Source organism: Eleutherodactylus coqui, chromosome 6, assembly GCF_035609145.1.
Source record: "Eleutherodactylus coqui strain aEleCoq1 chromosome 6, aEleCoq1.hap1, whole genome shotgun sequence".
NCBI classification, from domain to species: Eukaryota; Metazoa; Chordata; class Amphibia; order Anura; family Eleutherodactylidae; genus Eleutherodactylus; species Eleutherodactylus coqui.
Window position 1 is genome coordinate 108334079 of NC_089842.1, and position 14822 is coordinate 108348900.

At 43.9% G+C, this 14822-nt stretch overlaps 1 protein-coding gene across 3 annotated transcripts in view; it reads left to right on the forward strand.

The window, feature by feature from the left end:
- The window catches only part of MEGF6 (multiple EGF like domains 6), a 370082-nt gene that overhangs the window by 93714 nt on the left and 261546 nt on the right, over nucleotides 1-14822 (forward strand). For all 3 annotated transcript variants that reach the window (XM_066607377.1, XM_066607379.1, XM_066607378.1), the window contains one exon: nucleotides 13000-13104. In XM_066607377.1, coding sequence (XP_066463474.1) covers nucleotides 13000-13104 — 105 coding nt within the window. The remainder of the gene's footprint in view (nucleotides 1-12999; nucleotides 13105-14822) is intronic.

The window sequence follows — 14822 nt, forward strand, 5'->3', positions numbered from 1 at the left end:
ACCATATTTCTCAGGAGTTACTCCAGTAGGGAAGCTATGATCGCCATATTTCATATCATGATTTTACCTACACATAGCTACCAAACATGATATGCAACAGATGATTAGCTTTGCATGTATGTGATTCCGTGGGTTCTGAGGATCACACAGCGACGGGGGTGGATGCACTGCATCAGTGGTACGCGTACGGTTTTGAAAATATAATTGCTGTTGAGCTGGGACCTTCGAATGACCCATAATCCCAGTTATAGATTATTTCTTTGTCCCATCTCAGTGTAGGGAAGTCGCAGTCAGCACGTCTGGAGGATGCATAATGGAGGGATAAGCAGACAAAGGAGTCTCCTGCAAAGGGCAAATTTTGTTATCCTTACAATAAAGAATTTTCTTGCTGATCCCAAAAGGAGCAAATTGGATCAAAGTCCCCTCTGGTACAGGTGTGAAAGATAGTGGCATAAATATTGATGAGCCCTGCTTGACAGAAAATACACTTTACCATCTGCCTAGATCTACTCAACTTTCCCACAACCAGAAAGGTGGCAGATTGACATGCAAAGATGGGTGACAATCTACCAGTATCCCTTCATTACATAGGTCATGCAGCCAAAGTTCACAGTGTAGCACTGCAATCTCCTAATTCAGCGTTTCCCAATGTTTTCAACCTTGGGGCATTCCTGGGAAAAAAAGTTTTACCACCTGACACCCTTACCAAAAAGGGGGTGTGGCCAGGTGTGTAGCTTATTAAAATATATGATTTTACCTCCGTTATTCCAGTGGACCCAGTAGTAACTGTGCCCCTTTCAGTGTCCCCAGTAGTAGTACTACACCCCTTTGTGCCTCCTGTATTAATACCGTGTCATAGATGCCCCACGAAGGACCCTGGCCCTCAGCCCTCGGTGCATCCATAGTGCCTGCCACAGACACTCACATCTTCTCTTTCATATGCTCCCATGCTGCCTGCGATAGATGCCCCTAAAAGGCCCAAACCCCAGATTTCCCCACAGTGCCTGCCTGAGATTTACCCAAAGTCCCAGTCTCAGATGCCGCCATAAGTTTTTTTTTTTTTGTTTTTTTTTACCTCAGAAGCCCCATAGTCCCAGTCTCAGATGCCCCCATAAGTTCTTTTGGCCTCAGAAGCCCCATAGTCCCAGTCTCAGATGTCCCCATTAGTTATTTTGGCCTCAGAAGCCCCATAGTCCCAGTCTCAGATGCCCCCATAAGTTCTTTTGGCTTCACAAGCCCCATAGTCCCAGTCTCAGATGCCCCCATACGTTCTTTTGGCCTCAGAAGCCCCATAGTACTAGTCTCAGATGCCCCCATAAGATTGTTTTGGCCTCAGAAGCCCCATAGTCCCAGCCTCAGATGCCCCCATAAGTTCTTTTGGCCTCAGAAGCCCCATAGTCCCAGTCTCAGATGTCCCCATTAGTTCTTTTGTCCTCAGAAGCCCCATAGTCCCAGTCTCAGATGTCCCCATAAGTTCTTTTGGCCTCAGAAGTCCCATAGTGGCAGACTCGGATGCTTCCAACAAATGCTGTCCCATTCTGTGCTCCAGCCGAGCAGAATACCTACCAGCTTGCTGAACTGTTCCAACTGACTTATTACAGATGCCCCTAATGCCATGCTGAAGTGATCAGCTGACTCCTCCCCCTGATTCGATGCTACTGCTAATAGGTATACCTACGGAGCACATACAGATCTGGGGAGAGGAGTCAGCTGAACATTCAGGAACATCTGTAATGAGTGAATTGGAAACAGTCAGCAGGCTTGTAGGGATGCTGCCTGGCCCACGGTTCCACAGCCTGCAGAATCCTAGTTGGTTTATACTGGCCATTAATATGGCTGGTAAAGAAGAATAACTGGCTTATAGGCAGAATTACCTCTGGGTTGCCTGTGACAACCCTCTCGGTTTTCCACGGCGCGTCAGGGTGCCCTGTTACCCCGGTTTGGAATCACTGTCGTAGTCTAATAAAAGTCAATGCAGCTCACATTGCGATTCGCAAGTTGCCGTGAACCGCAGATTGCAAAAAATCCAGCAATGTTGAACTTTTGTGATCTGCGAGCCATGGTGACTTGCATGTCACCACATGACCTTCATGGACTTCTATTGTATTAGGAGATCACAGGGTTACACTGTGATCTTTGACTGCGTAACCTGACTACATATTAAATGGATGGGAGACAGGCTTTTGGTTTGTTGTCTCTTTTAAAGGGGAAATGCACCCTCAAAAACACTTTATGAACTGACTCAAGACATTTATCCGTGGGGGCTTGAGAACTGAGGTCACTGCTAATTTCCTAATGGATGGGGTTCGCACAGTTTTCGGGGGACCGCACTCCTGTTGCCAAGGATAGTAGGGATCAAGGCTCCTATCTTCTCTTCATCTTTCTTGAGCTTGTTCATAGTTCACAGACATACAGTAGAACGTCTCTCACTTCTTCACTCTTTGGTTTCCAGAACTTGAGAACTTTTCCATGACCTGTAAGAATTCATAGACCTCACTCCATCTTGAGCCAAGAAGGGGAATTATATTCTGGTTCCTTTGGCAGCTTATTGTCTTGTTCTCCGGTTTTCTTAAAAGTATTTTATACAATTGGCAACCACATTTTTTTTCTCGCTATAAAAATAGACGGCGGTTTATGGTTTTGGGGGCTGAATATGAGTAAGGAAAAATAATTATGGTCAGAGCATGTGAGAAGTAGCGTGTAAGGAGCCAAATACTCTGCTGCAGTTGGTAACGGCATATATTACAGTCAAATTCTTTTAGGTCTCCTTCAGTTTTTTTTTCTGTCTTTTTTTCTGGGAAAAACCAGAAAAAAATTTTCGGATGATGCTAGCATTTTTTTTTACCATTTTATATTTTTTTAAAGTGCCATTTTTTCCTATAGAAGAGCTTATGGTAAAATGCTAGACAAAACAGCAGACCATCCATGCATGCTGTGATTTAGTAAAAACGCCATGCACCACCAAAAAACAGCAAAAGCAAGCAAAACGCCAATAAAAAACGTGACTTGTCATGTTTTCTTATAGAACTAAAACTAACATCTACTTGCAGCATTTTTGCAGTGCCAAAAATGCAAAAATATTGCGTTTTTAAAACTAAGACTGTGTGACACATCAAACTGTTTGCTATTCTGTGGTCTGGAAGTTTCGCTATTCAGTCAGCTTTACAATGATGTTAGTCATGAGGCTCCACCTTTAATTGACCGTCAGATTATACTGTAGCCGGGAAATATAAAAATCCATTTTTATCTTATACCTTCATTAACTTGTTGCTACTAACATTCATTTTTTTACTATATATAGTCCTGATATCCTTAGAAGGGCTATACCAAAATATGAAGTTATTCCGTGTCTATAGGATACTGACTGCTGGGACCCCTACGGATCTATGTAATGGGTGTCCCTACAAGAACAATGTAACCGCACATGCTCCATTAATTTCAGTGGTTGTGCTAGAAATGGCTGAGTATGAGCGCTTATCAATGTATGGTGGCATCACTTGAAACTCATTCATGCAGGGATCATTGAGACCCCTATTCTCGGGATCTGTGGGGGTCCGGTGGATAGAGAATAACTTTATATTTTGGTACAACCCCTTTAAGTGCATTGAATGCATAATAGTGGCCTGCTATGAATAGATGATGGGTCTGCTTGACTCCTTACCCCCTACAGCCCAATTCATTGGGAATGTATGCTAATGTGGTGTAAATATGTCTTCTCATATATTAGGAGGGCATATCAATGTCAAAGAGAGTGGTCCTCTGCTGAAGCCCCCCTTCCCTCTATGAGTAAGAAAAGAAAGCCGCTCTTGGGTGGACCCGGCTCATCCATGCTTTATATTGCCAAAAAGTTTCTATCTAAAATAAAAAAGTAAGAGGGTTAAACCTCCAGCTATATAGAGCGGTGGCACCCCCTTTAATTGTATCTTAAATTTTGCCGGACCTCAAGGGCCCCGTTGTTGCAGATGTCAGATCTTGTTCTCTGGTGGGCCAGTCCATGCCTAGTTGTCCAGTCAAACTACTATAGTGATTACCCACCTCTCTCCCACATCTATATGCAGGACGCATGGGTGCCCTTGTAGAGGTTTAGAGTTTTGGAGCCCAGGAGCTATAAATCTGGTTATAAAACATAGTATAGTTGTGTATCAGGAGCTGAACACTGCTTGGCCATTCACAAGACCTGACAAAAAGACATGATGTAAGATCCAGATGTCCACCTTCCATAGATCTTACTTTCAAATGGACCCTCGTGTCCATGATGTATTTCATGAAGCTCCTGACAAGTGCTGCTGATATAACCTACTGTATGGAGACTTAATGATGAAGAAGTTCAGGCAGTCACCATCATTTCTCCATGTGGCAAGCGAACATCTGCGGAACGTTTAAAAACACAGCAACTGCCGCTTGTGAAATTGCGGCCAAAGGCTAAAAAGTATTTATCAAATTCGAAAATCCCATTACAGAGATACTGTTTGTACTGGACGGGGAATTGCAAACTATAATCTTTCAAGAGGCAAAACAATTTAGGAGATAAGGTAAAAAGTATGATTCATTGTTTTATGGAAAAAGTTTCTTCATGTAAGTGACTCCTGGAAGTCCAAGTTATGCTAAACTCTTAACGATATTCTGGTCACAGGGATGAGATGAACCTTTTGATATTCTGGCCGTTCTAATAGAGAGAAAGAATTCAAATACAAGGATTGGGTTCGTTAAATGGACACCAAATGTAAAATCTACCTGGTCTCTTCTCGTGTTTCAATACAAGTAATAAAGCCTCTAATTTAAGACCATCTGCAAGCTAATCTGGGGAGCAGAGTCTAAGGAAGCTCAGGTTATTTCCTCTAATCCCAGTACAGAGGTTTGAACTTCACTCAAGGTTATTCCCTGGTGGTGGATGCCAGAGTACTCAGTGGACACCAAACAATAACCTCGAAAGTTAGAGTGATCACAGGGGTACCAAAGGTTGACCCAGAATTGTAGCCAAGGACAAGAGTGAATGGCTGTTGGACCAAAGGGCAAGGCAAAAACTAGACCAGAAATAGAAGCATAACCTAGAGGACATCTCCATCGGTCCAACAGTCATCTGCTCCAGTCCATGGACAAGTCAGAAGGTAGATTGGAATAAAAAATGAAATTATTAAAGGATGCAGAAATAGTCGAGGACATATCTGTGGGAAAGTGAACCACAAGTGATGGAGATTACATAACAGCCAAGGTACAGCTAATGAGTGATGGCCCGAGTGTGGCACTAAACTTCAGATATAGAAGGCTTGAGTTAGACCTCCTTCATACATTGAGGTACCTTTACCTAGCACCAGTGTTTCATAGGCTGACTGTGTGCTAGAGAGTCAAATCTATGGCAGCTATGACCCGGTGTAGATTTGCGCTATACCTTATGCCAGTTCCTGGCGTATATTATATAAATGTGTCAGGCAGCAGGTGGCCTGCCTCTTCCGATGAACCCGGACTACTTTATGACTTCCACCCATAGTCATTTTTTTAGCTTGAAAGAAAAGCCATACAAAGTCTTTTTTTCTTACAATTGACTTTGTATTTTTGGTGGCTTTTTTGTCACATGCAGCATTTTTTACTGGCATTTTTTTCACATTGGGAGAATACTGCAAAAAAAAAAGCCATGCTTAGATTATTCTGTGGTTTGCAAAAAATGCTACAAACCCTAAAGTGAGAGCGCAACAAAACAAAAAAGCACTGCTGCTTGTGCGTTTCATAATTCTCTGCTGATCTACAGCTAACCTCTGGACATAGTGTTTTTTTCCAGTGACAAAAAACTTACTTTTTTGAAGAAAAAAAAAAAAGACACTGTGACCCCTGGTTATAATTTCATAAAGATTATATCATTGATCGGCACTTATTGCCATAGAGAAGATGATGCAACCAAGAAGACATCCCAGAGGGAGCAGTGAAGCTGAGTTTGGTCATTTACAGGTCTCTGGGCGCTGCTGTTCTCTAGTGGGGTTCCAGAAAACGATCTCCTCCATGATCACTGTTCTGCTTCATGAGTGGGGAGACCTGTTCACTGAAGGTTAGGACAGGGATCAGCTTGTTCTTGCGTTCCGGCTTCCACCTTCTCTGATTGATATGCCCTGAGTGTCCTTTTTTAAGACATTTAGATGAATTCAGAATTCCAAATTATAGTTAGCGATAAATGCATTTTCCCTTTAGTGTCGTGAATTGATTTTTTTTCACTTTCCGTTATCTTGTCGTCAGGCAGACCCTGATATTAAATCGCAGAGCTCAGCTTCTTTATGAACTGAGAGATGTGCACGGGTTCAGAAATAAGCCAGACATCTGCAATTTAATTTGTGCATCCATTTGTTAAATTACCCCAAGTGACGGTCTGCATCAGGTATGGAAATAGTCAATGCAGAAGGCATGTTCCGTATCAGAGCTGTGAGACTAGAGCAAGCAGGAATTGGGAGCTGCACTTTATTACACAACTACGTTAAAATAGGTCTGACTGGGTAGAAGGAAATGAATTGAGGTCTCCTAGCTTTTTTTGTCGGGGGGTTCATATCAGAGGCATTACTAAACTGTCCTTCATAAAAAAAAATTCAGTGCACTGTACTACATCTAAATACCCCGACCAAGGCAGAGTAGTTTAATGGCAACCCCCATAGCACCCAGGTGTGGAGGCAAATGTCCCACCAAATTTCACTCCAGTGGGCTACTCTGCTTTTTGTGGACCCTGACATCCCAACAGAGGCGTAACTTGAAGCTTCTGGGCCCCATGGCAAAATTTGTAACAGGGCCCCCAACTATAATGCTTTACTCATAGTACTAGGCTCCCTATATGGAGAAGAGAGGCCTTATGGGCCCCCTAAGGCTCATGGGCCCGGGTGCAACCACATCCCCTGCATCCTCTATAGTTACGCCCATGCATCCTTACAATCTATATAACCTCTACCTTATGTCTTACTGGGTCAGTAGTGTACAGTATAGCAGTGGTATTCACCAGATCTGGACATATACAGATGCAGTACAGTTGAGTATGTCATTGTAGTACAGTTTTTATTTTGTGTTCCTAGCTCAATAGATAATGCATCATCATTTCAGTTGGTCCAAATGACAAATTCAGCTCTGTTTTATCTTTACACCTATAAATTCGGTGACTGATTTAAATGGGCTATATGATATTGTATAGGAACTGCAGTTACCTCCATTATTCCTCAGTCAACACTGCCATGCTCATAGTGGTCTAGAAAGTTCACATATGGGGTGCTGTCCAGTAGATGCCTCTGTACCTTCTTGTCACATGGAGGAACATTGTCATTTGGGGTCTTCTTAGTGGCTCTGCAGAATCCGGGACTCTTCAAACTTATGACTTCCAAAGTTCCATAAGACTGTGCCTTTCTAGCATGTCTGTATTTTTGGGTCCAAAATATGAAGAACAGCCACTGACCATTATTCCTACTTTGCCATATTTTATAATTCGGTCAGTAAGTCTCCTGCTGGCATTCAGCACACTCAGAAACATCCACCAAACGGCTAGGTCATTGCAGTGCATGTCCACCTCTACAATGATAGTGGCTTTACCCCACACCAGCTGACCCTTAGCATAATGAGTGATGAATCTGTGCCTATCCTTATGATGGGGAGGGCTCTCCATATAAATGGCTATAGTTTTAGATTGAGATGTTCATCAATAGTATATAGATAGGGGGTCATGTGTATACTTTTTGGAAAAAGAAGAGTATATATATATATATATAATCTCAAGCACCTAGAAGGAGTTATCGTTTTGCTGCAAAACTCGGCATGCAGTTACATCTCAGGCAGATATACAAAGGATTGGAGATGTGGGGTGATTAGATGAATGGTCTTGGCACCTGAGGCCCTAAAAGTGGTTCCACGCGTGGCCTATAAAAAGGCTCTCAGAGGCTACTTGTGTGTGGTGGACTTCTTTAGCCACTTGTGTAGAGTTTGTTGACCACTAGACGCCTCTATGTTGACAATCAATAAGATTTCGCCCAGTTAACAGAGTCTGAAAAGGGGTGCATTATTGGAATGCAAGAAGCTGGTTGGTTGCATCTACAAATTGACCGCTACCTGGGGCATTCTGACCAGACTATTAGGTGATCTTGGGTCCAGTGGATGCGTGAGGGCACAAACAAGGCGACCGGGCTCAGGACAACTATGACAGTCCGCCAGTAGAGAGGATCATCTTCATTGTGTGACAATCATGAGCAGCTCTACCTACTTTGTTGTCCGCCATCCAGAGACAGGTGGCGCCATTATTACAAGCCCCTGTCTCTGTCAGAACCATTTCCAGGTGCCTGGCTGAAAGACATTTGGTCTCATGGGACCCATTACATGAACTGCCTTTGACACCCATTCACTATTGCTTCTGTTTGCAGTGGTGTCATGAATAGCAAAACTGGACTGCTACGAAGTGGAACCGGGTTGTCTTCAGCGACGAATCCAGGTTTAATTTGGGCAGTGAGGACAGTCGTTTTTGTGTATGGAGACCTCGGGGTGAGCATCTCAATCCTGCCTTTGCTGTGGAGTGGCACACTGACCCCTGCTGGTGTGAAGGTCTGGGGGCATCACATGCAACTGTCAGTTACCCATAGTAGTGGTACTATGGACAATGACAGCTCAGCCATATGTTGAGTACATTCCACCCACCCTTATCACATCTTGTATCCAAGCTGGAGGCAAAACAACATGGTACCAGATCCTCTATGCCCTCCCGTATCACATTTTGCATCCAAGCTAGAGGCAGTACACCAAGGTACTAGAGCCTCCATGCCCACCTGTATCACATCTTGTATCCAAGCTAGAAGCAGTACAACAGGGTACTAGAGCCTCCATGCCCGCCAGTATCATATATTGTATCCAAACTAGAGGTGGTACAACAGGGTACTAGAGCCTCCATGCCCACCCATATCACATCCTGTATCCAAGCTAGAGGTGATACAACAGGGTACTAGAGACTTACTTCAAGTGTTCAGTGTACCACAATAAATTATCCTTTGGCTCTGATATTGTAATCCCTTTTAACAACATTACAATTGCAGCGTCCCAGACACAAGGCACACGTTGAGGAGCTGGATGGGTAGAGTGGTCGCTTGTCACGGTGGCACTTACCAGGCTCCCTCCCAGGAGGGACACACGTAGCCTCGGACAGAACAGCGCTGGCTTCTTCTGGACACCCCTAGGATAGGGATGCACAATAAACTATATAACAGGAATAGCATATGTCACGGGTGACACAACCATTCCGTTACCCACCGGTATGACCCTTGGTGGTAAATAATGGAGCCGCAGACAAGAGTAACGTACCTCAGGTCCCTGGGAATGGTCAGGGCCTGACAAAAACTTTACTGGAACAACTTCTTGTATACAAGGCACAAATGACAATGATTTGCAGTGCAGATATTAGACAGATTTGAGAGTACCTCCACCTGTTGATCCCAGACTTCAGGACGTCCGGATTTGAAAAGCAAATGGGTGTACCTCTACACGGTGATCCCAGACTTCAGGACGGCCGCGTAGGAAAAGATGAATAAAGAGAACCTCTGCACTAGGCCTTGCTAGATTCACCTTCTCTTGCTCATGCTCTCTCTCTCTAGGGACTCACTATGCCATGGTTGCTGTAACACAGGCAAACAAAAACTGCTCTCCCTTCTCCATTCCTCACCACATGAGACTTGAAGGTACCCCCATGTGGCTGGCACTCTCTCACAGGAACCCAGGAGAATCTTCCTTTCCCGCTCTCAGACACTCTTATTTATGTCCTCACTCCTACCACGTGACAAGACAAATTGATACATTGCAAGCATCTCCCAGGCTCATGCAAACACTTAACTCCTCACTTGCTGCAGCTGTGCAATACACATAACAGAATGACAAGACACTTTTGCAGTTTAATTCGTTTGTGACAACTCCTTCTTTGGGAGAGATTGTTTTTTGACAATGAGTGTATTTGTATCTTTGTTTCTGACTAGTGGCTAAGGAAATGTATGGGCTGCAAAAAAATAAAATAAAACCTACCGTATATACCGGCGTATAAGACGACTTTTGAACCCCGAAAAATCTGCTCTGCAGTCGGGGGTCGTCTTATGCGCCGGTAATACAAAAAAAAAAAAAGTGTAAAAAAAAATAATTTATTACTCACCTCCCCCGGCGTTCTGTCGCGCTCCGGCAGGATGTCACTCGCTCCGGCAGGCTGTCGCTCGCTCCTCGTCCCCGGCGCAGCATAGCTTTCTGAATGCGGGGCTTGAAATCCCCGCTTCCAGAAAGCTAATACACACGCCGGCAGCCATGACAGCATTGAATGGCTGTGATTGGCTGAAGGCGCACGTGTTAGCAATCACACCCATTCAATGATGTCATTGAATAGTGTGATTGGCTGAAGCCACGTGCGCCTTAGCCAATCACAGCCATTCAATGATGTCATGGCTGCCGGCGTGTGTATTAGCTTTCTGGAAGCGGGGATTTCAAGCCCCGCATTCAGAAAGCTATGCTGCGCCGGGGACGAGGAGCGAGCGACATCCTGCCGGAGCGCGACAGAACACCGTGGGAGGTGAGTAATGAATTTATTTTTTTTTCTCCACTGTATACCGGCGTATAAGGTGACAGTTGGGGGGTCGTCTTATACGCCCCGTCGCCTTATACGCCGGTATATACGGTAAATGATCTAGTTTAATTTAGAAAGCAAAACTAGAATAATGAAAGCATCCACTGGTAATTCTTGGAGCCTGCCAGTGGAACAGCACACAGCATCCATTGTCGTAATGCAAGCTGATACGTCCTGGGGATTAGACCGTCTCATAGATTCTGCAATCTGTCTCCCGGGCATTGCGTTGGCTGCCAGATGATGGAGAGGATTTGTTAGATACATTGCAGGATGGGTTCCTTCTCATGGAGTCTACACATCTCTCCTTAAAAAATACTTTAAAGGGGTTGTCCCGAGGCAGCAAGTGGGTCTATACACTTCTGTATGGCCATAATAATGCACTTTGTAATGTACATTGTGCATTAATTATGAGCCATACAGAAGTTATAAAAAGTTTTTTACTTACCTGCTCCGTTGCTGGCGTCCTCGTCTCCATGGAGCCGACTAATTTTTGGCCTCCGATGGCCAAATTAGCCGCGCTTGCGCAGTCCGGGTCTTCTGTGTTCTTCTATGGAGCCGCTCGTGACAGAGAGCGGCTCCGTGTAGCTCCGCCCCGTCACGTGCCGATTCCAGCCAATCAGGAGGCTGGAATCGGCAGTGGACCGCACAGAAGAGCTGCGGTCCACGAAGCAAGAGGTTCCCGGCGGCCATCTTCACAGGTAAGTATAGAAGTCACCGGAGCGCGGGGATCAAGGTAAGCGCTCCGGTAAGCTGTCTGTACGTCCCTGCATCGGGGTTGTCTCGCGCCGAACGGGGGGGGGGTTGAAAAAAAAAAAAACCCGTTTCGGCGCGGGACAACCCCTTTAACTACTCTACCTGCCAGACAACACAGCAATGATGATGAGCTCCAACACAATTATACGTAAACCACCTAATCCCATGTTATTCCTGGTTTACCGGGTGTTCATAAGACCACTCCAACATAAAAATTTGTTATAGCCCCTCCCCCTGTTCCAGAATCTATAAGAATAATTAAAGGGTAATCCCACTTTTTGGCAAGAGATCAACCTCTAGAAGGCGGCAAACTTTTGTGCACATAATCTATTTAGTTTCATGTTACTGAAACGTGCCGCCATGTAGTGCTATGTTCTCCTCTAGAAGCCACCAGATGTTACTGGATGATAGTGGATTCATTGTGCAAGTTCAAGAGGGACTTGGGTGCCTTTTTGACAGTAATAGGACACGTTATGGGTGCTAGATTTCTGGAGATGGGATGATGATCCAGGGATTTATTCTGATTTACCAGATTTGGAGTCTGAAAGGAATTTTTCCTAATATGGGGCAGTTTTCATCTGCATCATAAAGGGTTTTGCCTTGCTCTGGATCAACACAGAAGAATTATAGGTTAGACTTGACGGACCCATTTCTTAACCTACTGTATGTAACGTATATATTTATTCTTCATAAATTTCACATAATGATACCCTATTGAAATACGGTAGATGTCTAGAGTAGTCTGATACACTGTAACAAATCCTGCACCTGTGTTAGCAGGACATTATCAGCTGAGCTTGAACACCTTGGCATGTAAATGGGATTGTTTCCATTTACTGACAGCAAGCAGAGGTTTTGTAAATGGTGAATAATTATAACACAAAGTGTATTAGAAAGTGATATAACATTGCATTATACAATGATTATGGGTTATGCCAGTATTACAAGTTATATCCTATCCATAAAATGGGGGATAACCTACTGATTGGTAGGGGTCTCACCGCCGAGACCTGCAGTGATCCTGAAAACAGGGATTTCATGTCACCCTGTTCTCATCACCCGCAATGATATAACAGTGAATGGAGCATTGGCCGAGCATGTGCAGTTGGCGCTCCATTCATTTCAATGGGGCTGATGGAAATATCTGTGCACTCAGCTGTCCCTAGCAGTCCCATTGAAAATGAATGGAGCTGCATGCGATTGCATATGACCATTGCTCCATTCAATCTCCTCCTCACTGCGGGGGGTGCAGTAAAGCCTGCAGTGAAGAGGACAGGAGGACACGGGAGCCCTGTTTTTGGGATCGGTGGGGGTTTCAGTGGTGAGACCCCCACCGATCAGCAAATTATTCCCTATCCTGTGAATGGGGGATAACTTGTAATTTTAGTATAAATTCCTAAAGCTTTACTTGCATATACACAGAAAACCACTTCAACCATCGATTTAAAGTGTTCTTCTGACAATATATATGGGAACTCAAAAATAGTCCGATGTTGCTTGTTGGCTTATCTAAAATGATCTTGTTCATTGTAAAGCCTTTACTACTGTCTTCTTCTTTTCCGTTGTAGTTATTGAAAAAACTGTTATACATATTATGCGATCATATTATAATTTAAGAACCAAAACTTTATTCTGTTCTTTGTTTTCAGCCGTCTGCAATTCTGGAGTTTGTTTTAATGGAGGAAATTGCGTTGAAGGATCTTCCCAGCGGTGTCTTTGTCCTGCAGGCTTCCAGGGACCTCGCTGTCAATATGGTAGGTGCCAGGAGATATTTGGCATGATGGGTCCCAATGCTTAATCCAGGGACAATTCTTTGCTGACGGATGGGTCATGGTTAGAGATGAGCGAGCGTACTCGCTAAGGCAAACTACTCGAGCGAGTAGCGCCTTATGCGAGTACCTGCCCGCTCGTCTCAAAAGATTCGGGTGCTGGCGGGGGAGAGCGGTGAGTTTCGGGAGTGAGCAGGGGGGAGCGGGGGGCGAGAGAGAGGGAGAGAGAGATACCCTCGTGTTTGGCCAGAAACACCTGGGCCAAATGTAAAAAAGAGAATTTGCTTTCTTTTATATATTGTACAATTTACAAACCGCGCCGCCATCAGGTTGGGACAAGTGTTGCAGCTTTGAGACAAAAAAATGTCCTTGTTTTTGTTGACGTTGAATACTGAAGATCTTTCTATATTATAAGAGATCCCTAAACTACATTTCCAATGCTCCAGACCTCAACAGGCCCTCCATTTTCAAGGTCATGCCAGATTAATGGAATTCTAAAATATATGCTAGATGTTTGTAAACATATGTATAATGATAGACTGTGCCATCATGCGATCAATGCCTAGAGTAGTACTAAGGGTTAATCGGACTCACTTAACTACTATCACACAGCACAATGCTCCTTTTACACAGTTTATTTCGGAATTCAAATTATTTTTAGTGCTTCTGTTATAAAATCAATGAAAAACCGGCAGATTATATTCCCGATAGAGAAGGCAACTTGACAAACAATTATATTTTTTGCCTTCTTCAATTTACATTTCAATTTGATTGTATCAAATGGGTATGAAGACGGGACATGGTTATTTGCATTCGTCTACATTCAAAGATAATTTATGGCCATCTTCAAGAAATGTGCCAGTTTCCCTCACAGGAACCAGTACCTCCTTGTCGGGTACATTGCGACAAATCAAGTCTTGTTTAAGCAATGGCAAAAATTAATACATTGCATAGAATTGAAAATTGTCTGGAAGAAGAGGAGGAAGAGGCACCTCAGGGGCAGGTCTTATGGAAATCAGATTTCCAGGTCCTTGATAATAGTTTCATGAAATACCCTAAAGAGAATCTCCACATTTCAAAAGAAAATATCCAAAATTATGTGCTGACTAATTTATTAATATAGCTAGCTAGTGGAAGCTCCCCGCATATTGTTTATACATTGAACGCTATATTAACACAGCGTGCAGTAAACTCTATCTGAAACTATTTCCTAAGATGGTCATATGATCTCTGTTCTGACCATCTCAAATCTACTTGAGTTTGTGATGTTTGTAGTCAATTGCTCAATCTGTGTTATACTGTTGCATGAATCCTACAACATAATCTGTCTAGCAATTGGATCAGCTGATTGGCAGAGATTCCAAGTGGCAGACCCCGCTGATCAACTATTGATGACCTGTCCTGAGGATAGGTCAACAAGAGTGAAAGCCCAGAGTTTTCACACATCTGTCCTCCTTGGCTGCTGCTGACCATCCCATGTGATTGCTGCAACCAATCACTGGCTATTGAAGGTCATGTACAGTGATTGGTTGCAGCAAATAAGGAGGACAGAGTGGTTGTGAAGCAATTTTAAGTCATATGAAACCCATTTTAAAGGGGTATTCCAGGGTGTAAGACATTTTCCAAGTTTTCACCCATCGGCTGGATGGTTGAAAACTGATGGGTCTGTTGAGGTCTAATCACTGGGACCTCCATTGATCTCG